The sequence below is a fragment of the Microcaecilia unicolor genome, chromosome 4, assembly GCF_901765095.1.
Source record: "Microcaecilia unicolor chromosome 4, aMicUni1.1, whole genome shotgun sequence".
NCBI classification, from domain to species: domain Eukaryota; kingdom Metazoa; phylum Chordata; class Amphibia; order Gymnophiona; family Siphonopidae; genus Microcaecilia; species Microcaecilia unicolor.
In genome coordinates this window covers 54,404,138-54,431,574 of record NC_044034.1, presented here as the reverse complement: position 1 = coordinate 54,431,574, position 27,437 = coordinate 54,404,138, and the positions used below count along the sequence as shown (strand labels likewise).

The window sequence follows — 27,437 nt, the reverse complement described above, 5'->3', positions numbered from 1 at the left end:
AACCCACCGGTCAGAAAATAAAAGGGGCCACCTGTCTTGGTAAAACTTCAGCCTCCCTGTGACCAGCATGTTGTCTGGAACAGTCACTTACAAAGAGTCTATGCTCTGCTGGAGCCAATCAAAAGCTCGCCCCTGCATTGACTGGGGATATTACTGGTACTTAGGTGCACCTGTTGTTGAGAAGGAGCATGCTGGGGCTGAACCTCCTCTTCGACTTGGGAGTGAGTATTGATGGCATTAATGTTTATTGATGAGATCAGCGACCTCCTCCACCTTCTCTTCAAAAAGATTATCCCCCAGCACATGTCACCACTCCTTTTGAAGTGGAGGTAAAAAAGAAATCCAAGCGCAAGCCAGTAAAGATGCTCCTTAAAAAGAAAATTAAACTAAGTCATCTCTACTAAGAAAAAAAAAAATAAAGCAACAGTTTTCTCAGCAACATAAAATTAGAATTTAAATAAACCCTTTCCTAAAATAAATAAATCAGGCACAGCTTTATTTATTTATTTTACAAACTTATATTCTGCTCTATCACCAGTTTTCTAGGCGGATTACGCCATCAATACTTGTTAAAAACAAAAAAAACACTTCAGTCTACGTGGAGGGGCATAATCGAACGGGGTGCCCAAGTTTTCACGAGGGCGTTCTCGCAGGATTGCCCGCAAAGGGGGGGGGGGGGCATATTATCGAAACAAGATGGGCGGCCATCTTTCATTTCGATAATACGGTCGGGGATGCCCAAATCTCAACATTTAGGTCGACCTTAGCGATGGTCGACCTTAGAAATAGCTGTCCCCAGTTTTGGGCCATAATGGAAACCGAGGACGCCCATCTCAAAAATGACCAAATCCAAGCCCTTTGGTCATGGGAGGAGCCAGAATTTGCAGTGCACTGGTCCCCCTGACATGCCAGGACACCAACCGGGAACCCTAGGGAGCACTGCAGTGGACTTCACAAATTGCTCCCAGGTGCACAGCTCCCTTACCTTGGGTGCTGAGCCCCCCAAAACCCACTCCCCACAACTGTACACCACTACCATAGCCCTAAGGGGTGAAAGGGGGCACCTACATGTGGGTACAGTGGGTTTCGGAGGGCTCACATTTACCACCACAAGTGTAACAGGTGGAAGGGGGGATGGGCCTGGGTCCACCTGGCTGAAGTGCACTGCACCCACTAAAACTGGTCCAGGGACCTGCATACTGCTGTCATGGAGATGGGTATGACATTTGAGGCTGGCATAGATGCTGGCAGGGGGTTGGTGACCACTGGGGGAGTTAGGGGAGGTCATCCCCGATTTCCTCCGGTGGTCATCTGGTCAGTTCGGATACCTTTTTGAGGCTTGGTCGCAAGAAAAAATGAACCAAGTAAAGTCGGCCAAGTGCTCATCAGGGACACCCTTCTTTTTTCCATTATCGGCCGAGGACGCCCATCTCTTAATCACGTCCCAGTCCCGCCTTCACTACGGTGTCAACATGCCCCCTTGAACTCTGGTCATCCCCGCGACAGAAAGCAGTTGAGGGCGCCCAAAATCGGCTTTCGATTATGTCGATTTGGGCGACCCTGAGAGAAGGACGCCCATCTCCCGATTTGTGTTGGAAGACGGGCGCCCTTCTGTTTCGAAAATAAGCCTGAATGTCTTCCTCCTAATTGGCTGGAGAGCCTATATTATTTATTTACTTAGATTTTGCTCACACCTTTTTCAGTAGTAGCTCAAGGTGAGTTACATTCAGGTACACTGGATATTTCTCTGTCCCAGGAGGGCTCACAATCTAAGTTTGTACCTGAGGCAGTGGAGGATTAAGTGACTTGCCCAAGATCACAAAGAGCAGCAGCGGGATTTGAACTGGCCACCTCTGGATTGCAAGACCAGTGGCTCTAACCACTAGGCTATTCTTCCACTCCCACTATAAATAAAAGATCAGCCTTGGGGTAGGTGGGTGAATGGGTGGGAGGGAGTGAAAAACATTAAACAGAGGCTTTCCTCAACTACTTTTTGTGCTATAAACTGATGTTATGGTAAGCTGTAAAATACAACATAAAATACTAAACTAGATTCCAAAATACTGTGGGGCTCATTTTCAAAAGAGAAAAATATCCAAAAAATATCATAAAGGTAGCAGGACGTTTTTTCTCCAAAACATCCACTTTGCAATTTCTGACATCTTGATTTTAGACATTTTGTTCCACAGTTCATCCCAATTTCAATGGAGGGGGTGTGTGTTGGGGGCGACATAGGCAGCACCAAAAGACAGATGTTTTTCTGCAATAAAAGGAACAAAATGAAAACATCTAGGGCCAAAATTGAGACTTTTTGGCTAGACATGTTTCAATCATGACTAAGGGCTCCTTTTACTAAGCCGCAGTAGTGATTCCCAGTGCAGAGAATGAAACAAAGACCAAGCACGAGAATCACTAACGCAGCTTAATAAAAGGAGCCCTAAGTGACTAAAAGATGCCCTAAATAAGAATTACAGGGATTAAGGTATAATCCCCCTTACTCCTCCAATGGTCAATGACGCCATCCTAGCCCCCAAAGATGTGAAAGAAACAGTATATACAAGCCTCTATGACTGCTTCAGATGTTATGGCGTCCTACTATACCAGCAAGCAGGTTCCTAGAGTAGCATAGTGGCTGGTGCAGTGGACTGTATAGAAGGAGACCCAGGCCCGTAACCCACTCTAACTGGTACACTTGTGGTAGAAAGTGTAAGCCCTCCAAAACCCACCAAAATACTACAGTACCTACATAGAGGTGACACCTTCAGGCATAAAGGCTACTGTAGTGGTGTACACTTGGGTACAGTAGGTTTTTGGAGGGTTCACCATGCAATATAAGGGGATAAAGGTAAGATATATTCCTGGGACCTTTTATTTGAAGTCTACTGCAGTGTCCTCTATGGTGCCCCACTGCTCTGCTGGGATTTCTGTGTGGCCAGTCTACTAAGAATGATAGCCCCTCATACATCTCAATGGCTTGTTTTTGTGCATTTTTCACTTGCACTTTTTTTTTTTTTTTTTTTTTTAAACAGTCCTAAAAGACAGATGCACTGAGCACAAAAACATCTATCAAATGGCCATTTTTAAAACAAGTTGGACATTTCTCTGGTTTGAAAATGGCCATGTTCGCTACTGGATTTTTTTAACTTTTTCACAAAATGTCCAAAATAGGATTTAAACACATCAAAAATGCCCCTCCTAACAGAGGCTTAAAAAGGCTACACTATTGTCTAAACTGATTTTGCTAAATAAGTATAGTAATTTAACAAACAGATAATGGCATTACCTATTGAACCTCAAGTTTACTTTTTCCCAAGTTTGAATGCAATTTTCCAACAGGTAAGATACACCAGAACTAGAAGCAGCTGAGTTCTGGTTAACTTTATGTAGCTGTGCTTCTAACGCGATGTCAGCTAACATCTCCTTGATGATTCACACTGCACTTTGTCCACCCTTTCAACTTTTCTCTTTAATCAGTCACTGTTGTTTAATTAAAAGGTAACTGTACAATATATTATTTTTTTTCTTCCTTCCTAACAGTTATACCCTTGCAAATAAGGTTACTTTCTCTAGCAAATAATTTCAAACAGATAAACACCAATGTGGCCTTACCTTGCTTCCTAGTATTTATTAAGAGAATCCTATTTTTGTCATTGACTAAGGTGTACTCAAAACCAGTGATAAACACTCAACAGAGACTTAAAAGGCTACATTGTCTAAACTGACTTTGCTAATTAAGTAGAACAATTTAACAGAAAAAGACAATGACATTACCTAATCAACCCCAAGTTTCCTTTTCCCTAAGTTTTCTCAAGTTTGAATGCAATTTCCAGCAGGTAAGATATACAAGTGAAGTTTTCCTTGTCTCAGCAGAACTACATCAATACCGGGCCATGTCTAAATGCCAACTCCACTTGTCTTTTGGACTAGTAGCCGCGTTCATGGTTGTTGGAGATCTAAGAATTTTTTGAATGTCTGATTGTCTGTGTGTAGGTATGCCTTTGGTTATCTTACATTTCCCTGCTCTGCTTCCAGCCCGAGTCATCACCCTTGTAGCCTCCCCATTAAAACCCCTTGTGTTTTCCATCTTTCCCTCACCAGGATCCCCTCACACTCCCAGTGTATGGCACCATGCAATCGGGTCTGCCTGTCTGTGTATAGCTGTCTTGTGTATGTGTGTTTCTGGGCCCTGCTGCAGATAGCATACACTAATCTTTAGTAAAAGACTCACATAGTCATCTATGTGATTTTACAAAACAGTGCCTATTTGCCTTCTTAAACTTCACGCCCCCCTTATAAAATTACCCTCCACCTGTCTTAATGCATTGTATTCTTGGTATGGTTTTCCTGTATTGGTGTATCTTTCTCCATCTCTGGTTGTATTCAAGTCCTACTTAAACACCCTCCTTTCTTAGGCTGATTTTAAATTCAAAATCCTTGACATTTCATGCTTGGCCCTCTCATGTTAACTATTATACCATAAGCTGTTTTAAAAGAACAATTTTCAGCTAGCTGGCAGAGCAAATGAGAAAGAAACAGGCCCAGGGAATTTAAAATGAAATTCCCTCACATACTTCTGATAGATCAATTTGGCCTCATCCCAGCACCATCCATATTCTCCCCCCACCCCACCCCCCAATACCCTGTTTAGCCAGCAAAATCCTATGAAACTTGGCTTCTATGTGATAACTAAAAAAATTATTTGTTTTGGTTGTACATTTCAACTAGATGGTAAGCTTCGTGGAGCAGGAAATGTCCCAATTATATAGCAGCACAGCAGATTTTACACCTAGTAGCATTATAGAAATATTAAACAGTAATAGTAATAGTAGTGCATCTACAAAAGTTTTGAGGAATTAAATGATGAAACTGAGTTCCAGACTCTTAGGTACTGAGAAATGCCAATTGCATAGGTGAGATGAAAAGATCATGTTACTCATGGCTTTAATAATCCTCCTCTACAGCAAACTCAAGGGAAACATGAAACAGCAGGACACAAACTGCTTTACAAGGACACTTTGAAAGAGAAACAGACCTGAGAAGTTGCCAGAGAAAAATGTGGTGAATGATTGTATCCAGGCATGCAGACAATGAATCAACACAATCATGTTGAACAGCACAATATCAAGCAGGTGTCCACCGATGATATGCTGGATTTCATTTTCATCTTGGATCCAAGAAGCATTACATCTACCTCCTTCACAGTCAACATTAAATACTACTCACAGATAAAGAATAAAAATACATTACTTACAACTCTCATCTACTTACATTGTCTTGAAAAAGTTCAGGGTGCATTCCTCGAACAAAATGTAAAGCAAACATTAGTTGATCAGCCTAAGAAAAAGAAACATAATACAAATAGTTATAAAGTTTCCCTACAAGAAGCGGTCAAGAAGATATTCTTGGTACTGTGCAACAAACACACTACCATAATTTTATAAAAGCCAATTATACAAAAAATGATTTAAAGTCTATCCAGTGGACCAGTAGCAATTGTCTATAATTTTTAGCTATAAGCTATCAGTTTTATTTCAGGTATACTAAACTATTTCCCATCCCCCATCTCTCTTTTTCCCATCAGCCACATGAAGGAATTTGTGGCTGGTCACATGCTGTGATGGGGTCTCATGTTGCTAAGGCAACTCAGATACCTGGCATATCCTGTTAAGAAAATAAGTTACTGAGAAGAGGAATGACAAGGACCAATTGCAAGCCTCCAGCACATATGAAAGTCCCAGTTACAAGTCTCCAGCCCATATGCAGCACCTATGATTGGTCCAGGGTAGAGGAGAGGTGGATGCTCACCACAGCCTATAAAACCACACTGCAGACAAAGGAACTCTGAAAAACTAGGCTTGGAGAAAGTTTCAGATCCGTCCAATGGCCTATGGTTTTTCCCGAAGGGGGTTTACTCACCCCCCCCCCCCTTTGATAGAAACTAATTCTCTATAACTATGAAGGTAAAATTATGTATAATCATACCTGATAATTTTCTTTCCATTAATCATAGCTGATCAATCCATAGACTGGTGGGTTGTGTCCATCTACCAGCAGGTGGAGATAGAGAGCAAACTTTTGCCTCCCTATATGTGGTCATGTGCTGCCGGAAACTCCTCAGTATGTCGATATCAAAGCTCCATCCGCAGGACTCAGCACTTAGAGAATTACACCCACAAAGGGACACTCTGCCCAGCTCACCACCGCCGAAACGGGGGAGGGGAATTAACCCAGCTCATCCCCACACAAGTGGGGGAGGGGAATCCGTCCAGCTCATCCCCGCGGAGCGGGGGAGGGACACCACACCCGCCGATGCGGGGGGATCTGGCTTATCCTGCAACCGCAACCGCGGGAGGAGCTGACTGACCCTAACACCGCCGAAGCGGGAGGGGTACAAAGCTGCCCTACAGCCGCACGAAGCGGGAGGGAGTGCCGGCAGAATTTTAAGTCTCAATCCAGCCCGTAAAACGGAGGGGAGAGGAATGCAGCAGCTCACTGTAACACAAACTCGTCTTAACTCTTGAAGAATCCAAGTGAAAAAACTTGAACACGAAGTCTTCCTGAAGTAACTGAAGACTAAACTTGAACCTGAAATGCAACCAGAATAAAAACAGTACAGATATCTGGGAGGGGCTATGGATTGATCAGCTATGATTAATGGAAAGAAAATTATCAGGTATGATTATACATAATTTTACCTTCCATATCATCAAGCTGATCAATCCATAGACTGGTGGGATGTACCGAAGCAGTACTCACCCAGGGCGGGACATTGAAATCCCTGACCTTAATACTGAAGCTCCAAACCGGGCCTCCGCCCGTGCAGCCACAGTCAAACGGTAATGCTTGGAGAATGTATGAGCCGAAGCCCAAGTTGCCGCCTTGCATATCTCTTCCAAGGAGACGGATCCGGCCTCTGCCATCGAAGCCGCCTGAGCTCTCGTGGAGTGAGCCTTCAGCTTGAGAGGCGGCACCTTCCCGCGGTCACATAAGCCGCTGCAATGGCTTCCTTGACCCATCTTGCCACTGTAGGCTTAGCAGCCTGCAGACCCCTACGAGGACCTGCAAACAGGACAAACAGATGATCCGATTTCCGGAAATCATTGGTCACTTCCAAGTATCTGATGATGACTCGTCTCACATCCAGATATTTAAGAGCAGAGTACTCCTCTGGGTAGTCCTCCCTACGAAAGGAAGGGAGACAGAGCTGCTGATTCACATGGAAGCGAGAAACAATCTTGGGCAGAAAGGAAGGCACTGTGCGAATAGTCACTCCTGCCTCAGTGAACTGCAGAAAAGGCTCTCGACATGAGAGCGCCTGGAGCTCGGAAACTCTTCTGGCTGAAGTGATAGCCACCAAAAAGACTGCTTTCAACGTCAGGTCTTTCAGAGATGCCCTCGACAAGGGTTCAAACGGCGGCTTCTGCAATGCTCTTAGCACCAGGTTGAGATTCCACGCAGGCACCACTGAGTGCAGAGGAGGGCGCAGGTGATTAACTCCCTTGAGAAAGCGCACCACATCTGGCTGCGAAGCCAGGGAAGCACCCTTCAGGCGGCCCCTGAAGCAAGCCAGAGCCGCTACCTGGACTTTAAGGGAACTGAGCGACAGGCCTTTCTCCAGACCTTCTTGCAGGAACGCCAACACTGAAGAAATTGAAGCAGTGAAGGGAGAAAGTGAGCCTGCTTCACACCACGCTGCAAAGATACGCCAAACCCTGGCGTAAGCAGTAGAAGTAGAGCGCTTCCTCGCTCTCAGCATAGTGGCGATGACCTTGTCTGAGAAGCCCTTCTTCCTCAGACGCTGCCGCTCAATAGCCAGGCCGTAAGACCAAAGGGGGAGGGATCCTCCATCACCACAGGACCCTGATGTAACAGGCCGTGCTCCACTGGCAGCCGCAGAGGATCGTCGACTGAGAGCCTGATCAAGTCCGCATACCAGGGACGTCTGGGCCAATCCGGACCCACCAGGATTACCCTGCCGGGATGCTTTGCCACCCGGTCTAGCACCCTGCCCAACATGGGCCAGGGCGGGAACACATAGAGGAGCTCTTGTGTCGGCCACTGTTGGAGAAGAGCATCTACTCCCAGGGATCGAGGGTCCCGTCCTCTGCTGAAAAAGCGCGGCACTTGGCAATTGGCCGATGACGCCATCAGATCTAGGCTCGGCTGGCCCCAGCGCTTCGTGATGTCCAAGAACGCCTGAGCAGATAGCTGCCACTCTCCGGGCTCCAAGGTATGGCGACTGAGAAGTCCGCCTTGACATTCATGACTCCGGCAATGTGGGCCGCTGAAAGCTGCTCCAGGTTCGCTTCCGCCCACTGGCAAAGATTCATAGCCTCCTTGGCTAGAGGGGCGCTCTTGGTACCTCCCTGGCGGTTGACATAGGCCACAGCCGTGGCATTGTCCGACAGGACCCGTACAGGCTTCAACACCAGTACCGGATGAACTCCAAAAGCGCCAACCGAATGGCTCTGAGTTCCAGGAGGTTGATAGACCACTTTGCCTCTGCAGGAGACCAGAGCCCCTGCGCTGTCCTTCCCAAGCAGTGGGCTCCCCAGCCCGACAACGAGGCGTCCGTCGTGACGACAATCCACTCTGGGGTCACCAGAGGCATTCCCGCAGACAACTTGTCTGTCTGCATCCACCAGCTCAGCGCCTTGCGCACTGCTGGATCCAAGGGAAGGCGCACAGCATAATCCTCCGACATCGGAGTCCAGCGCTGCAGCAGGGAGTGTTGTAGTGGTCTCATATGAGCCCTGGCCCAGGGCACTACTTCCATCGTGGCCGTCATAGAGCCCAACAGCTGCACATAGTCCCAAGCCCGAAGAGGAGAGGCTACTAGGAACTGGTCCACCTGAGCCTGAAGTTTGACAATCCGATTGTCTGGCAGGAACACTCTGCCCACTTGGGTGTCGAATCGAACTCCCAGATACTCCAGGGACTGAGTCGGGCGCAGCTGGCTCTTCTCCCAGTTGATGATCCATCCCAGGGAGCTCAAAAGAGCAACTACCCGGTCCACAGCTTTGCCGCACTCTGCATAAGAGGGGGCTCGGATCAACCAGTCGTCCAGATAAGGATGGACTTGGACTCCTTCCTTTCGCAGGAAGGCCGCTATGACCACCATTACTTTGGAAAAGGTCCGCGGAGCAGTAGCCAACCCGAACGGGAGGGCTCTGAACTGGAAGTGTCGGCCCAGGACTGCAAAACGCAGAAAGCGTTGATGAGGAGGCCAGATGGGAATATGCAAGTATGCTTCCTTGATGTCCAAGGATGCCAGGTACTCCCCTGCCTTCACTGCCGCTATAACAGAGTGGAGAGTCTCCATGCGAAAGTGCCGCACTTTCAAGGCCCGATTGACCCCTTTGAGGTCGAGGATAGGCCGGACAGAACCTCCTTTCTTTGGTACCACAAAGTAAATGGAGTAACGCCCCTTGCCAAGCTGATTTTCTGGCACCGGGACGACCGCACCCAGGCGGATCAGATTGTTCAAAGTCTGCTGCACTGCCACAGCTTTGACCGGAGACTTGCAGGGAGAGAGTACAAACCCGTCTCTTAAGGGTCGGCAGAACTCTAGCTTGTAGCCGTCTCTGATGACTTCCAGCACCCAAGCGTCTGAAGTTATTGTGGTCCACTCGCCCAGAAACGAGGACAGCCGTCCTCCAATCTGCACTGGGGCGTGGACCAAGACCCCGTCATTGGGTACGAGACCCTGGGGGAGGACCGGAGGGAGCACCTCCGGGACGGCGGTCTCTGCGAAAGGAATGCTGCTTGGGGGAGAAATTCCTCTTAAAGGAAGAGGGGGCAGAAGAACCCGACCTGCCCGGGCGGTACCGACGGGCTTCCTGAAACCGTCCTCTGGAGGTACCGGGACGAGCACTAGCCCGAACCCTGACCTCTGGTAACTTCTTGCCCTTAGACGTGCCGAGATCGGTCACGATTTTGTCCAGCTCGACCCCAAAGAGCAGCTTGCCTTTAAAAGGCAATCTAGCCAGGCGGGATTTAGAGGCGTGGTCAGCAGACCAATGTTTCAGCCAAAGCCACCGCCGCGCAGAGACTGTCTGAGCCATGCCTTTAGCTGAGGCTCTCAAGACATCATACAGCAAGTCTGCCAAATAGGCTAAGCCCGATTCCAGGGCCGGCCAATCAGCCCTCAAGGAATGATCCGAGGGGGAAGCCCGCTGCACCATAGTCAGGCACGCCCTGGCCACATAGGAGCCGCAAACTGAGGCCTGCAAACTTAAAGCAGCCGCCTCAAAGGACGACCTTAAGGCCGCCTCCAATCTTCTGTCTTGGGCGTCCTTTAGGGCCGTGCCACCTTCCACCGGCAATGCCGTTTTCTTAGTCACCGCAGTGATTAAAGAATCCACGGTAGGCCACAGATAGGCCTCACGTTCACTCACAGCCAAAGGATAGAGGCGGGACATAGCCCTAGCCACTTTAAGGCTCGCTTCCGGGACATCCCATTGAGCCGAAATTAAGGTGTGCATGGCATCATGCACGTGGAAGGTTCTAGGCGGGCGCTTCGTCCCCAGCATAATGGCAGAGCCAACAGGGGCTGAGGGAGAGACGTCCTCCGGAGAGAAAATCTTCAAAGTGTCCATGGCCTGTAACAACAGGTTGGGCAAATCCTCTGGGCGAAAAAGCCGCGCTGCAGAGGGGTCATCCGCTCCATCCGAGCGGGGATCCGTCTCCTCCAAGGAATCCGCAAAGGACCGTTGGGAGACCTCAGACACGCTGCCCTCATCTACATCGGAGGAGACAAATTCCTCCAAGGCCTGGGAATCAACCCGAGGGCGTTTACCTCTGGGAACCTCAACCTCTTTACCAGACGAGGGAGCAGGGGCAGCGTTGTGCATGAGGAAGGCCTGATGCAGCAGCAAAACAAACTCGGGGGAGAAACCCCCCAGACTGTGCACTTCCGCAGCCTGGGCAACAGCCCTAGGCGCACCCTCAACCGGCGCTCGCAATAGCGGGGGAGAGACATGCTGCGCATCCAAAATGGCGTCCGGCGCGAAACTCCGCGAAGGAGCCGCGCGGGAAGAACGGCTCTTAACTTTAGCCGCTTCTGTGCCGTCGCCCAAATTAAGGGCGTTCATGGCATTAATGTCTCCAACCTCAAGGGCGGCCCAAGAAGAAGCCGTCCGAGCCGCGTGGCCGGCCAAGATGGCGGAGGCGAGGAGCGGGGGATGGGCGTTTATGGCGGGAAAAACCGCCACGCCGGAGGAAGGACCGGGACATTCATCGGTCACGAAACTGTCACCCAACAAGGGCGAATCAGGCTTTAAGACCCCCCGCATCCCCTCTAGAAGCGCTCAAGCGACCCGGGGAGCGACCCTTTGCGCCCTCGCCCTCCGACGCCATATGCCACGAGGAGAAGAATCGGGGAACCCCCTGCCCGCTATAAAAAGGTAAAAATTACCTGCTGTCCGCTCCGAGTTGTAACGACCTGGTGTCCCAGTGAGTTGCTGCAATAGACGCTTAAATAAACGTCGAAATAAACGCCTTTAAGGACGTTCAAAAATTTTTTTTTTTTTTGTAAACGGAGCCAGCGGGAGGGGGGAGAAAAGGAGGGACCTGGCACCACCAGGTTTGCACTTGCTCAAAAGAGCCCTCAACCCCAGGCACTCAACAAAACCTAAGAATTAGGCTTGGAGGCCTAGCCAGAGCTGCTGCTGTGTGTGACCACCACCTGCTGAGATAGAGAACATACTGAGGAGTTTCCGGCAGCACATGACCACATATAGGGAGGCAAAAGTTTGCTCTCTATCTCCACCTGCTGGTAGATGGACACAACCCACCAATCTATGGATTGATCAGCTTGATGATATGGAATCTTTCTTTCATTTATTCTTTCTTCCTCTGCTGTCTCTGCTCTGTGACCTTTGTATGAGGAACAAACTTTCTTCCTCCTTTCTCTCTTCTTTATCTAATTAGTCTAATTACTTATAATTACCAGAGGTACTGATGTTAGATTTTGTAAGTTTGTTATAGCTTGAAACTGATGTCTGATGCTGTGCTGGTGGGTGAGTAATTAAAGACAATTAATTCTCTCTAATTCCTGTACAATTTTTTCAATAATATTTGATAGAATTCGTAAGTGTTTTAGCGAATAGCAAACCAAATTGTGCAGCCTAGAACACAACGCTATGCGCTGTCATTTGAAAGATCCCCAGTTCAGTTCTGGGATCGGATTCTTCGTGTCAGGATAGACATGGGTTGCTGTAGAGAAAGGGCGTGTAAACTCAGTCCTCAAGGGCCACAACCTAGTCAGGTGTTCAGGATTTCCCCAATGAATATGCATGAGATCTATTTGCATACATTGCTTCTGTAGAATTTGTAAGTAGACCTAGATTTGCGAATACAAGAGGACAGAATAAAGGGGAGAAATTATCAGTAAGTAAAGTTAAAAATTATGTAGGAGGTTTCCATACTAAATGTAAAGACTGTTCTTTTTGTCAATATGTATTGGAAACAAATTGTATTCCTATCCCAAATCAAACTAAAGGTAAAAAATTCTTCCTCAGATCTAGAACGATTGTAATTCAGAGATGGTCATATATACCATTGTTTGCCCCTGTGGGCTTTGATACATCGGCCAAACAGTTAAAAAGATTAAACACAGATTGGAACAACACCTTAGTAACATTAGGTTATCTAAAATGGAAACAAAGAAGTGGAGTGGTCAGGGATAATCACATGACAAACTCTTACGTGCTCATAAATTGTTAAGAAAAATTCTTTGTGCATGCTCTAGCGTTTAGAGAGCACAGCGCCATTTTCCTGGACTGCTGTTGGCGGTTCGCGCTGGCTTTGTACCTGTGAAATGTTTTGAAATTCTACTTTTCAGTTAACTGATTTCAGTAATCAAACTTTAAGGACAGTGGAATTTTAATAGGATAGAAATAAGAGGTTTCTCTTTGCCATGTTATGTTTATTTAGAGTTAAACCCCTGATGACGCACTTTGGTTCTCAGGTCTTCATACAGACTTCATATAGAAAAAAATTAGGAGATGGACATAATGATCACAATGTGATACGCTTATTTTGGATGACAGAAGGACATCTTCTATTATAAAAAGACAATAACTGTAAAATGTGCACTTTTTGTTTTAATGGTGAAACATCAAGACAATGGAACAACAATGGTTAAAATGATATAGTTATGCCTCATGTTGAATTTTGATGTTAATGAGGCTCAGTGCTAGTAAGGAACCTTCAGGTTTGTTAATAAGAGTGGTGTTTGGAATGACAGAAGGGCCTAATATGATAGAGAAGTTGACATACTCCGATACCATGGTTTAATAGCGAACTGAAAAAACTAAAACACAATCCTCGAACGAGCATGGAAAAAAATAAAAGATAAACACACGCTCAACGCTTGGAAACAAACTCAAAGGAAATACAAATACGCAATAAGACAGACCAAAATGTCATACTATAAAACGAAAATAGGACCCGATTACAAAGACACGAAGAAACTATATCAAATCGTAAATAAACTGCTAGACACCACCTCGGTCACAACAACCAACACAGACATCCCATCCGCAGACAAACTTGCGAAATATTTCAATGAAAAAATTGTAAATCTACGCAACACACTTCCTCATGACAATACTGATACCGAAAACATCATCAACGGTCTGGGCACAACCTCTGGAGAATACCCAGTGGACCGAACCTGGTCAAACTTCGCTCTCCTCACCGCCGAAACAGTTACCCATGCGATTTACAGATTCTCCAACACTCACTGCAAATTGGATACGTGCCCCAGCTACCTAATAAAATCCGCCTCCGACCAATTCATAGTAGACCTCACGTCCCACCTAAACTACTTGCTCCAACAAGGTCTCTTCCCCAAGGAAAAGGGCAACATCCTACTCACCGCAATACCAAAAGATCCCAAGAAAAAAACCAAGTGAACTTACCAACTACCGCCCAGTAGCATCTATCCCACCAGTAGTCAAACTGATGGAAAGCATGGTAACTAAACAACTTACTGAGTACATAAACAAATTCTCAATATTACATGAATCACAATCAGGATTTCGCCCCCCTCCATAGCACTGAAACAGTACTAGTTACTCTCCTGGCCAAATTCAAGCAGGAAATAGCAACAGGTAAAACCATACTTCTCCAACTCGACATGTCTAGTGCATTCGACATGGTAAACCATAACATACCACTAAAACTCCTAGATTACTTCGGTATTGGTGGAAACATACTTAGCTGGATCAAGGGTTTCCTAACCACCAGAATATACCAAGTGAAATCTGACCAAGGCCTCAACCCATTCATATACGCAGACGACGTTACAATATACATACCCTACAAACATGATCTGACAGAAATCACCAACGAAATCAAGCTCAGTTTAAACATCATAGACTCATGGGCAAATGCATTTCAACTAAAACTCAATACAGAAAAAAACCCACTGCCTCATCCTCATCCCAATACAATACGTACAAACCCACAAATATAAACACCCCAGACTACACCCTCCCTATCTAGATAGCCTGAAAATCCTCGGTGTTACAATAGACCGTAACCTTACACTTGAGAGCCAAGTGCACTCTACTATTAAGAAAATGTTCTACTCAATGTGAAAACTTAAACATGTGAAACCATTTTTCCCCGAGGGAAATATTTCGCAACCTGATACAATCAATGGTACTAAGCCATGCAGACTATTGCAATGGAATTTATGCGGGATGCAAAGAACAACTCATAAAGAAATTTCAGACCGCTCAAAACACAGCAGCCAGGCTTATATTTGGAAAAACGCGATTCGAAAGCGCCAAACCCCTCCGAGAAAAACTACACTGGCTCCCAATCAAAACCTGCACCCTGGTCCATAAAATTATCTACGGCGAAGCCCCTGGATACATGACAGTAAATCCAGACTGCCTCAATTTGACCACCCCTATCGGACTATCCGTTCACTTGTCTCTTAGATTGTAAGCTCCTTGAGCAGGGACTGTCCCTCTATGTTAATTTGTACAGCTCTGCGTAAACCTAGTAGCGCTTTAGAAATGTTAAGTAGTAGTAGTAGTAGATCTCATAGACCTCCCAACCAGAAACACACTCGGAACAACACAAACATACTTAAATCTCCACTACTCAAGTTGCAAAGGTCTCAAATACAAATCAACTTATGCATCCAGCTTCTCCTACATAAGCACACAATTGTGGAATGCACTACCAAAAGCTGTGAAAACAATGTACGACCACCTAAACTTCCGGAAATCACTAAAAACCAACCTGTTCAAAAAGGCATACCCTACCGATCCTACCTAAGTGCCTAAACCCTGCAACACAACAAAACCAAAGCTTGTAATGAACACTGCATAACTCTTCCTATCTACGTTTCCCCCAATGTGTCTATAACACACAAACCTTATTCGACCACGACATCACTTTGTATTTGTTTCTTTACCGGTACTATGTAAGCCACATTGTGCCTGCAAATAGGTGGGAAAATGTGGGATACAAATGTAACAAATAATTTAAAAAAAAGAGAAACAATTTAAAATAATTATGCTGGAATCCAAGATGGCGACTGAGCAGGATGTGTGAGAGGAACGCTCTCTTCAAAATCTAAAAACATACCTTTTTCTTCAGGAATGAGCATGCCGAAGAGGAAGGGTAAGCCCAAGGGAACCCCCCACCCTCCCGAAGCTATCGGCTCCCTCTCCGGGACAATCTTCCATCTCATCATTTTTGGTTTCAACCCTGACGGGTGTTTCCACTACCGGGGCAACGAAGAGCCCCAGTCAGGAGAACGAAATTTTGCTCAGCCCATTAGGTCCTGCAACCCCTCCACTTCCGCAACCAGACGGGGTCATAGTGCCGAGCACTAAAACAAATGGTGACTCGAAGGGGCGGCAGACCTCACCAGTGGAAGCGGCAGATAAGACCATCTTAGGATTGGTGGAAGGTAATCGGTATTCCCTAGGAATGGCATCGGGTGAGACAACAGTGAAAGGGATTCAAACCGTCGGTCTGCAAGAGGAAATTTTCCTGTGTGCCCCGGCAATTCAGCCTCTGGTGAGACCCCAGGAAATATCGTTGGAATCTATCTGGTCAGCCCTTGAGTCCTTGCATAAGGTTTGTGGTTCTTTTATTACAGTTTCATTAAATAATGCTAAGCAAGTAAGAGATATTAAAGAAAAGACTGAAATTGTTTCTAGTAAACAAACTTTATTGGAAGCAGACATGGTTAAAGTACAAGAACAACAATCTCAAATATCAGGAGACCGTTTAATATTACATCGAAAGATTGAAAATTTGGAGAACTTAACGAGGAATTTAATCTTCGTATATTGAATTTTCCACAGACTAAGTACGTCTCTCCTAGAGATATGTTTACTAAATTCCTAAGAGATAACTTTAAGTACCCAGAACAATCTCTTCCACCTTTTCAGAAATTATACTATTTAGAAGATTAAAAAAAACTTCAAGAAACTAACGTACAAAAAGTTCCAATGCAGCAGGACATTTCAACAGACATATTGGATATTACAAATTTTCTGCAACAATCTAAAGAGGAAATTAAAACTCGAGCAACCCTAATTATTACTTTTGTATTTCTACAAGATAAAGAGACCTTATTAAGGCTGTACTTTAAAAATATTCATCTTGAATTCATGGGAAGCAAAGTTTCAATTTTTCCAGATATTTCCAGATGGACACAACAAAGGAGGAAGAAATTTCTGGAAATGAAACAGGAATCAATGGAGATAAATGCTTGTTTCCAATTGAGATTTCCATGCAAGTGTTTACTGGTCTTTAAAGATAATAGATATGTTTTCTATGAACCTGAACAATTGTGTAATTTTCTAAATATGCAAAGTAACAAGAAAGGCTGACTGATAGATATGAAGCGGGTTAATTGAATTAAAGGGGTAACCTCCTGCTTTTTTTCTTTGTTTTAAAACAATTCTTCTAAGACCAACTTCCTTTGGTATAAATTGGATTCTCCCCGATATAGTGGACTGTTAAAACAAATATTTTAAGATAGCTTAATACTATAATTCTTTCTTTTGTGATGCAGATAGAGTGGAGGAGTGGCCTAGTGGTTTGGGTGGTGGACTCTGGTCCTGGGGAACTGAGTTTGATTCCCACTTCAGGCACAGCTCCTTGTGACTCTGGGCAAGTCACTTAACCCTCCATTGCCCCAGGTACAAATAAGTACCTGTATATGTAAGCCGCATTGAGCCTGCCATGAGTGGGAAAGTGCAGGGTACAAAAATAAATAAATAAATAAATTCAAATATTGGTGTATCTTTCAAAGATTGTTGTCTTTGTATAAAGTGAAATTAATAAAGAATATACATTAAAAAATTATTATGCTGATATGTTTTTTGTAGAAATGTTTTTCAATAAAGTTTATTGATAATAGACAAGTGTAGTTACTATTGTAGTAAGAATGTCTATTTATTGGGGAAATCCTGAAAACCTAACTGGGTTGTGGCCCTCGAGGACAGAGGCAGCCCACCTCTGCTGTACATAAGAACATAAGTGTTGCTATACTGAACAGAGTGAAGGTCCATCAAGCCCATAATTTGTAAATCCCTAGAACCATAAGCCCTATTTATGATGCTATATTGTACATTATACAATAGTATTTATCAAGAAGAGAGCTGTAAAAAGGTACAGATCTTACAATTATTTATTAAATTGACATTCTGACACAAAAATCCTACTACAGAATTTAGGTGAGAAAATTTTGAGTCACATCATCTAGTCCTTTATTGAAATCAAAACCTGGTTTGGGTGGTATGATCTAACCCTTACATAGACAGTGGCATTATGAGACTCGAAGCAGAAAGGGAAGAATATGAAACAGCTGATAAAAAGGCAGAATTGCTTAACAAGTATTTCTGTTCTGTGTGTACAGCTGACATACACAAATAGGAATGGAGGGGTGACTATCTTCGTGAGGAGCTGGCTAAGCTAAAAGTGGAAAAAACGATGGGGCCGGATGACATACACCTGAGGGTACTGAAGGAACTTAGGTATGTTTTAGCAGCTCTGATGTCTGAACTTTTCAATGCTTCTCTAGAGTCAGGAGTGGTCCTGGAGGACTGGAGAAGAGCAGATGGTGGTCCCTCTCCACAAAAGCGGAGGTAAGGAAGAGGTTGGGAACTTCAGGCAAATACATCTGACTTTTGTGGTAAGTAAATTAAATTAATGGAAACGCTTTTAAAACACAGAATAGTAAAGTTTTTGGAATCCAATGGATTACTGTATCCACAGCAGTATGTTTTCACTAGAGGCAGGTCTTGTCAGACAAATCTGATTAATTTCTTTGACTGAGTGACCAGAGAGTTGGATTGACGGACAGCTGCTGAAAGAAGGAAGTCATAGTAATCATTTAGGGTGATGTCTGGTATCTAGAGTCAGCCCATAAGATACAGAGTTCCAGAAAGAACCCAGGTGCATGGCTCCCATCCTCATGGCCACTGCTACAATTACCAGACTAAGTGGAACTAGGAGTGGAGTAGTATCCTACTAGAAAGCCTGGTTCAAATCCCATTATTTCTCCTTGTGATTTTCAGCAAATCACTTAAACCTCCACTGCCTTAGGTACACACTTAGGGGTCCTTTTACTAAAGTGCAGTAAAAAGTGGCCGCAGTGCCCATGCACTAAAGCCATTTTTACAGAAGCTGTAAAATGGCCGATCTTCTATTTTTTTGTATTAATGGCCATATGCTAATGTGGTCATTAAAAATTTTTTACTGCTTGACCACTTAGTGCTACCCATTTTGCAGGTAGTAAGGGCTCATGCGGAATTCTTGTGCTAACTAGTTAACGCATGCTAATGTGGATGTGCTAAATGTTTAGCGCAGGAACACCCACTGTCCGCCCCCTGAAACGTCCCTCCCAAAAAATACAAATATCTTACTCTGTGCACTAACTTGACAGTTGCCAGAGGACCTAACACAGCTTAGTAAAAAGGCTCTTTATACTGTGAGCCCACAAGGGACAAGAAATACCTACTGTACCTGAATGTAACTCATCCTGAGCTACTACTCAAAAAGCTGTGAGCTAAATCCAAATAAATAAATAAATAGTAACAGTGGCAAAGTGGGTCTATTAAAAAGGGGGAAATGTTCCCAGGAAGTTGTGAATGAAGGCTCATGGCACCAGTTTCTCAGCACTGAAAGGAGATACTATCATAACCCCCCCCCCAAAAAAATATATATATATATATTAAATGTGTTGGGATATTTTAGGGTAGAAAAGGAAAAACAGTTGTTGCTGAACCTGCTGCACCTTGTGTCCTCAGATACATTTGCAAATAAGAGTTAAGCTCATGGTCAGGTCCAAGGCACCCAATGCACCAGTTGTGCGGGTCAGTCATGGAAATCACCAATTACACTGGGCACACCTTTTACACCTTCTTGGACATTGAGAAAAGGATTGCGGCCAAATTACACTCCTCAATTTTGAACCAGAAAAAGAGGCAGTGTTCAAATTGAGATCGGGGTCCAGACTAAAAAGGGCCTAGCAATATGTGAAAAATAAAGGAAACTTTAAGGGCCAAAAAAAATAAAGAAATTAAAGGAAAATTGAAGAAAAAAAGGTAGAAAAGAAACAATTATCCAAATGAAATTAAAAAAACCAGCATGGAAAGGCACTATTATTTATTTTATTTATTTGTAGCATTTATATCCCACATTTTCCCACCTATTTGCAGGCTCAATGTGGCTTACATTGTTCCGTAATGGTGATCACCAATTCCGGAAAAGAGAAAATACATAGTTAAGATGGAGGTGACAGAGTGGATTAGATATTCAGGTAAAGAAAGTTCATTTTCATGCTGAGAAGTAAAAGGTATAAGATTAAACTTCAATCGTGATAAATCAGTTTGAACAATCAGAAATAACAAGCTTCAATTGTGATAAATCAGTTTGAACAAACAGAAATAACAAACTTCAATCACAAATAGGTTAGTTTGAACAATCAGAAAATTAAAGGTTACGTTTTGTGTACTTCCGGTGGAAATTTCTTACTGGTGTTTAGGATGGGTCTTTGTGATATGCCTTTTCAAATAGGTTGGTTTTCAGTAACCTTCGGAAATTATTTATTTAGAATTCCTGGTTGATAGGTCTATAAGACTTGACATATACCCCAGAGCTTCACCATATATGATCTTATGAACCAGAGTGCAGACCTTGAACGCAATTCGTTCTGTTAGTGGAAGCCAGTGTAGTTTCTCTCTCAGGGGTCTGGCACTTTCATATTTCATTTTACCAAATATGAGTCTAGCAGCTGTGTTTTGTGCAGTTTGAAGCTTCTTAATGATTCTTTGCATCCGGCGTAGATTGCATTGCAGTAGTCAAGTTGGCTTAGTACCATTGATTGTACTAGTCTGCAGAATATTTCTCTTGGGAAGAAAGGTTTTATTCTTTTGAGCTTCCACATCGAGTGAAACATCTTCTTTGTTGTAGAACTGTGAGGAGAACACTGTGATGCCCTAAATTAGGAGTTTGTTTCACAAATCTACATTAGATCACTGGGTGTCCCCAAGTAGTATAATTAGACAAGCAGCTGTGATAACTGTATGATTCATAGAAGGAAAAACGGCCTCAAAGAGCTCATGGATATAAATTATCTGTAGAGCTAAACCGGATCAAGTAGATCCTCTCCATCATCGGCACGTTAAAAAACCTTCAAAGAAGGAGTCTAAACCACGAAACTCTACATGTGGTTGCAATATCAATTGCTGGTGCAAATTACATTAACTCAATCTGTAACTACGTTCTGAGCTGCAAGCTAGATAGTACGTCGAATGTGCTACAGTACACAAAAAGCACTTATCTGTATGACTTGTGCCTACAGGCTACTCCTGTGTCTGTGTCCGCTGCACGTATCTGTATGCAACGAGTGCACTGTCTGCTGCTGTGGCAGTGCAACTGATCACGCCCCAAGCCGACGGTGGCCAGCGTTTCATTTTTGCTGCATCAGGGTCTTGGAGGCTGAAATGCTACACTAATCAGTCAGATGGCGACCACAGACAAGTGCTGTACGGCATCAATTACAAAATCTATGCAAACATATTAAGCTGTAAAATGGAGAATATTCTCCCTTTGCTCATACATAGAGATCAAGCTGGTTTTGTTAAACACAGATATGATGTTGATAATACTAGATTATTGAGTCATCTTATCCACTCTGCCCACTCTCTGGACCATCCTGTTTTATCTGTCTCTCTGGATGCTGACAAAGCCTTTGATCGGGTGGAGTGGATATACTTATTTGGTGTGCTTGCGCATTTTGGGTTCCCTGATTCCTTTCTGCAAACAGTACGCCTGTTATATTCTTGGCCTTCTGCACGAGTATTAGCGAATGGTGAGTTCTCTGCCCCCTTTGAACTGCATAGGGGTACAAGACAGGGCTGCCCCATCTCTCCCCTGTTGTTTAATTTAGCTCTTGAGCCTTTGTTGGTGGCTATCCGGAAATCACACGATATCACTGGTGTGGTTCTGGGACCAGAGGAATTTAAACTCTCGGCATATGCTGATGATATCCTATTGTATCTTACCAATCCTGTGGTGTCAGTGAATGCCCTCATTCAACTGGTTTGTCATTTCTCCACTCTATCTGGCTACAAAATTAATTGGGACAAAACTGAGTTGATGTCTTTAAATGATGCTTGTACCCCTTTTATAATCCTGGGTTATCCCCTTAAGTGGGTGGTCTCCTCCCTCAAGTATTTGGGTGTCCTTTTTGATAGAGATCTTCAGACTACTGTCCAGCTTAACTCCACTAGAATTACTGCCATGGTTGCACATTCACTTTCATCTTGGTCTCCACTTGGTGGGGTCAGCTCGACTCTATTAAAATGATGGTGGTCCACAAGATCACATATGTTGTTAGTATGATTCCTGTCCTGTTTCCCACTGCTTTCTATAGACGGATGGAAAGGCTACTCTCTAACTTCTTATGGAATTCCAAGTCACCCCGCATTTCCCTGGGTAAACTTAAATTATTTAAATTGCAGGGTGGTGTAAAATTTCCTGACCTTTTATCTTATCATAAAGCGTTTATTATCCGTCAGGGTCTAGAATGGATGTTCCCTCTACTGCAGAACCTCCGCCCAGATGGTTGCAGACTTTACTTAGCCCTTTATGTCCTACTTCTTTAGTAGGTATGCAACTTCCAAAGCGTATTGCCTCCAATCCCATCATCAATACCACTCACAAGTTACTGACCTCGTTTGACAAGCTCTTACTCATCCCCTGGTCATCTACTTTCAGCATGCTCGTCTGGAATAACCCTAAGTTCACAGCTGGTAAAAAGCAGGTTTCCTGGTCTCACTGGCAACGAATCAGTATATGGCAACTTGGTCATTTTGTTGATTTAAATACTCATACCTGGAAGTCATTTTCAGCTATGCAGGCTGACTTCCCCTTATTGAACTCCCATTTCTATCAGTGGTTACAACTTAGCTCCATTTGAAAAAAAGCGACTTGCAATTTACCATGCTGCTTCATTCCCCTGACCTTGTTGATGTAGCCACACGTCTTCAGTCAACAAGACATGTTGCATCACACGTTTATACTTTCTTTTTAAGTAAATCTTCCATTACATATCTGGGCTTGCGTAGATGTTGGGAACAAGATATTCAACAGCCCATTTCTGATAGCAGTTGGACGCATCTCTGGCGCTCAGTGTTTCAGTGTTCCAGGTCTGCGGCCATCACGCAGTCCCTTTATTTTTTTTGCACCAGTCCTTATGGACGCCCCTCAGGTCGCATACCATTAATCCGTCCATTCCCAGTTTATGTTGGTCTTGTCAAGCTTGTTTTTGACTGTGTATGCCTTCAATCATTTTGGACTGATGTCTGGTTCACTTTAACAGATATATTTCATTTCCATGGTCCCATGCTGTATAAATATGTGTTGCTCAGAGACCAATGTTTTCGCTCTTCCTTAAGCCATAATGAATGCTTGTTAATACTTTGCTCACTTTAGCCTTGAAAGTAATTTTTGGGCACTGGAAGACCCTGGGTCAAGTCACATATCAAGAATGGTGGAATTTGGTATTTCAGACTTATAAATATGATACCTTTCTGGCTAAAAAGTCATGTCGCTATATCACTTATAAGGAGAAGTGGTCTTTGTTATTGTCCTACTTTAGAGATGCTTGATGAGAAGTGTTTTTCTTTTTTCTTTTCTTCCTCTCCACTCTCTCTCTCTTCTGCCCTTTACATGATTTTTGCAATTTGTATGCTGTTGTACTGTTACACTGAATTGTCTTCTGTTATTCTCTTTTTAATTTAATAAAAATACTACGACCAGAGAACTCCAGGATAAAGTTATTCAAAGATATAGATTAAAGGAAGGCTATGAAGAAAATCTCAATGTGTTTGAATATTCCTTGGGGTATATCAGGTCCATCATTTTAAAGTGGAAGCAGTCTGGTACCACCAAGAAACTGCCTAAGTCAAGTCATCCATTCAAAGTCAGTAATCATGGATTATGGCAAATGTAGAGGATGTGAGGTCTAAGATTACTTTAAAAGAAGAACAGAGGTCTTTGGCTGAGCCTGGGAATATCGCAGAATGTCTAACGATTTCCAGATTATTCCACAAACACTACCAGTATGAGTGAGTGAAAAGGAGGAAATGACTCAAAGAAAAGCCAAATGATATGAAAAGAAACACTTAAGGGACATGGAACAGATGTAGTAGAAGGGTTTGTGGTCCAAAGAGATAAGACTGAAAGTTGAGGTCTCAACATTAAGCAAAACGTGTGGCAGAACACACACACAGAGGAGCATTTTTGAAAGGACATCCAAGTCAGAATAGAGATCTCCAGCTCATAATATCCAAAACGGATGTCTATGTCACATGTATTTTTCAACAGGAAATACGTCGGGGTTTCCTGTTTGAAAGTAAGTGAGATGGACATCCATGTGCCGAGGACCTCCAGCATGAACAGCCAGTTTACAATTTGGAACATCCAACATGTGAACAGCATTCTTAGAAGAATGGCCACACAGATGTCCCTGCAGTGCAGAGGAGTAGCAGAATTGTGTTTTACATGTGTAGTTTATAAGAGGGGGCTGAGGCTAGCAGAAGGGGTGGATACTGATTTTGGGGCTAGAAGGGGGTTGGAACAAAGGGGCCAATGCTGGGAGATATATGGGGATGAGAAGGAAGAGGATAGCAAATACTGCTGGGGAAAGACAGAAGAGCATATGCAGGAGAAGATGGACAGAAGAGACAGAAAAATGGATGTTGGGACAAGGAGGAAGAAAGGCAAAGTAAATGAATGTAGAAGGAAGCAGATGTGGCATTTGCTAGGAACAGGTAGAAGGAAGAGTGAGGATTGGTAGGGGCAATGGATGCTGGGGATGGAGAGGGCAAGAAGCAGGAGGGCAGATATTGGGAACATAGGGATGAGTGCATTGGAGCCGACTCTGTGGGTGCTTGAGCACTCCCAATATTGAGAAAATTTCTTGTATGTGTCCAGGGAGGGGTCATTTCCATTGGGCTTAGCACCCCCAATAATTTTGAAAAGTTGGCTCCTATGGATTAGTGAGAGAAGGGACTCAGCTATAGGCAGTGAATTTATGATAGAATGGGAACAATATTCCCTCTAAGCCAGAGCTTCCCAAACTGTGGGTTGGGACCCCAAATGAGGTCACAAAACCTGCCTTTGGGGTTAAAACCTAGGTGAGCTCTCCATAGATATATCATTATTCTGCACCTTCGGGGGGGGGGGGGGGGGGGGGGGACGACACATTTTTATTCTGCCATGATCATGGGATCACAGCCACAAAAAAAATTGGAATGCACTGAACTAAGCTGTGCAGGAATCCTCCACCTATATTCCTGCTGTTTTCAATAGCGAGGGACAGGCAAGTTCTACAGGACTCTAGAGGACATGCCTGTCCCTAGCAATTGAGAACACAATATTGAAGCACCTCCCCCACTGGCAGCAGTGCATCTGGAGGACTCCAGCAGAGTTTAAAGAGAACACTGGATAGGGGCCCAGAAGACAGATAAAAAGACTACCTAGGTATTGGGAGTGTAAGTTGGGACTAAGGGCTCAGGCAGGACTGTGATTGAGGACTTAGGGGACAGCCCTCCATATTGAATGCTGAATCTAAAGAGAGCCATTTTTCAGACTTTATTTATTTTTAAATATTTATTATCTGCACTATCCATAGCTGTAGGTGGTATACAAAGTAAACATACATAAAGTATTAAACAAAAAAAAAACAATGCATAATAACACATCATAGTAAACACCAATGTGTCTTGCTCAGCCAACCTGGAGGGGCATTTTCTAAAGGGACGTCCAAATTGCGATACTTTCAATACCAAAAACAAAGGAACATTTCATACGCAAGATTTTAAAAGTATTTTAAATCTCACTCGAAATCCCACAGATAAAGTAACCAATACAAATTTTAAAAACAAGGTGTATTCTCATACTGAGATGAACATGTTAGCAGTCTCACTTCTGCATTCTGTACAGTGTACATTGGTCATAAGATGATGAAAGACCCAAATATAAGATGTATACTAAATTCAGTTCCTAGAATTATAGTTCTCTAAAATGTAGCATCAAGGAATCTTACCTTAAACAATGACCTGCAAACATATTCATATACCATATGTTTTAAAGAGCTGATCAGAGACTTAATTCTTAAGTCTGTACTTCCAGACTCCTGTAGACCAAGAATAAAATTGAAAATTTTTAGCTATACATTCCTTGTACAGTCCTGAACAGACAATACAAATAAGGTTTCTGGCATGCAGATGAAACCAAAAATCTTCAATATAACCCCCTTATATAAAGTGATTCACTTTCAATTACCAAAAAAATCACAATTACTTAATCACTGCTCCCGAGCACAGACTTCTTACTGTCATTATTTATTTCAACTTCAGACACCACCATCTATTGGGTTTCTCTTCACTGCTTTTCCACTCCTCTAATGACTGAGCTCTGACATTCCTGCTCAGTCTGTTGTGTGGTTTCAGTAAATCTGAACTTGTTTGGTTCCCGTATCCCTGCACTGTTCAGGCAAACTGACAGCAAAGAAACCACACAGGCTCATACTGACCGATAACTAGACAACATAATAAATAAGATAGAAGCATCAGAGCTCAAAGGCGACAATGAGCTGGAGATAACAGCATGATTGAACTGAGATGTAGAGGAGACATAGCAGCAGTTTAGCAGTGCAAGCAGGATTACACTGCTGCCTATATGTGGCTTTTGTCAGGGAGGAGAGTGGAAATAAGTTTGTATGTGGGGATGGTGGGGTGGGCAGCAAGACAAGAGTTGCCTTGAGGAGGAGGTACTGTCACGACTGTGACTTTATTCCTTACGTACACGTGACTGGGTCCTGTGGTTGCTGTGGACTGTGTTTTCCTGTTTCCCAGATGTCTTCCAGGTTCCAATCCAGTCCTGATGTTCCAGCTTTCCAGACTTGCCCCGGTGGTTCTGCTGTCAAGCCTCACCGGTGACATCATCTGTAATTGCCTTATTAAGCACCTGGGAAGTTTCAGGCTTTGCCTTTGCAACAGAGGTCTTCAGATGTGCTTTTGTCTGAGAGTGTTTGTTGCTGCTCTAGCTCTGCTAGTATCTGCTTTGTGTATCCTTAGCTTTAGTTTATTCTGTTTGTTTTGCCTTGTGTGTCTTTAACTTTAGTTTGTTACTGCTGTATCTGCTCTGCCTAGCTTCAGTTCCTTACTGTTTGTTGCTGTTTTGCTCATTCTCAGTTCTAGTTTCAACCCTGTGTGTCTTTAACTTTAGTTTCTTACTGCTGTATCTGCTCTGCCTAGCTTCAGTTCCTTACTGTTTGTTGCTGTTTTGCTCATTGTCAGTTCTAGTTTCTCTTCTGCTGTTTCAATCCTGTGTGTCTTTAACTTTAGTTCCTTGCTGCTGTATCTGCTCTGCCTAGCTTCAGTCCCTTATTGTTTGTTGCTGTTTTGCTCATTGTCAGTTCTAGTTTCTCTTCTGCTGTTTCAACCTTGTGTGTCTTTAACTTTAGTTCCCTGCTGCTATATCTGCTCTGTCTAGCTCCAGTTCCTTATTGTTTCCCTGATCTGTCTTCTGCTATAGTTCCCTGCCTGCTTGTTCCACCCTGGTTGTCCTTAGCTTTAGCCCTTCCCCGTTCGTGTCTGCCTTGCCTGAGTACTCCAGTTTGTGATTCCAGTCCAGCCAAGCCAAGTCCGCTCCAGCTTGTGGTTCCAGTCCAGTCAAGCCAAGTCCGCTCCAGCTTGTGGTCCCAGTCCAGCCAAGCCCAGTCCGCTCCAGCTTGTGGTCCCAGTCCAGCCAAGCCAAGTCTGCTCCAGCTTGTGGTTCCAGTCCAGTCAAGTCTGCTCCAGCTTTTGGTTCAAGACCAGCCAAGCCAAGTCTGTGTTAGTGTGTGGTTTCTGTCCCGTCTGTTGGTGTTTGTCCGCGCT

General features: G+C 44.0%; 1 protein-coding gene across 1 annotated transcript in view; it reads right to left on the bottom strand.

Moving 5' to 3' along the window:
• DYNC2H1 (dynein cytoplasmic 2 heavy chain 1) overlaps positions 1 to 27,437 on the bottom strand; it is a 1,078,189-nt gene that overhangs the window by 253,954 nt on the left and 796,798 nt on the right. The window contains 2 exon segments of the mRNA XM_030202388.1: positions 5,269 to 5,334; positions 25,601 to 25,690. Of these exon segments, the coding sequence (XP_030058248.1) occupies positions 5,269 to 5,334; positions 25,601 to 25,690 (156 nt within the window).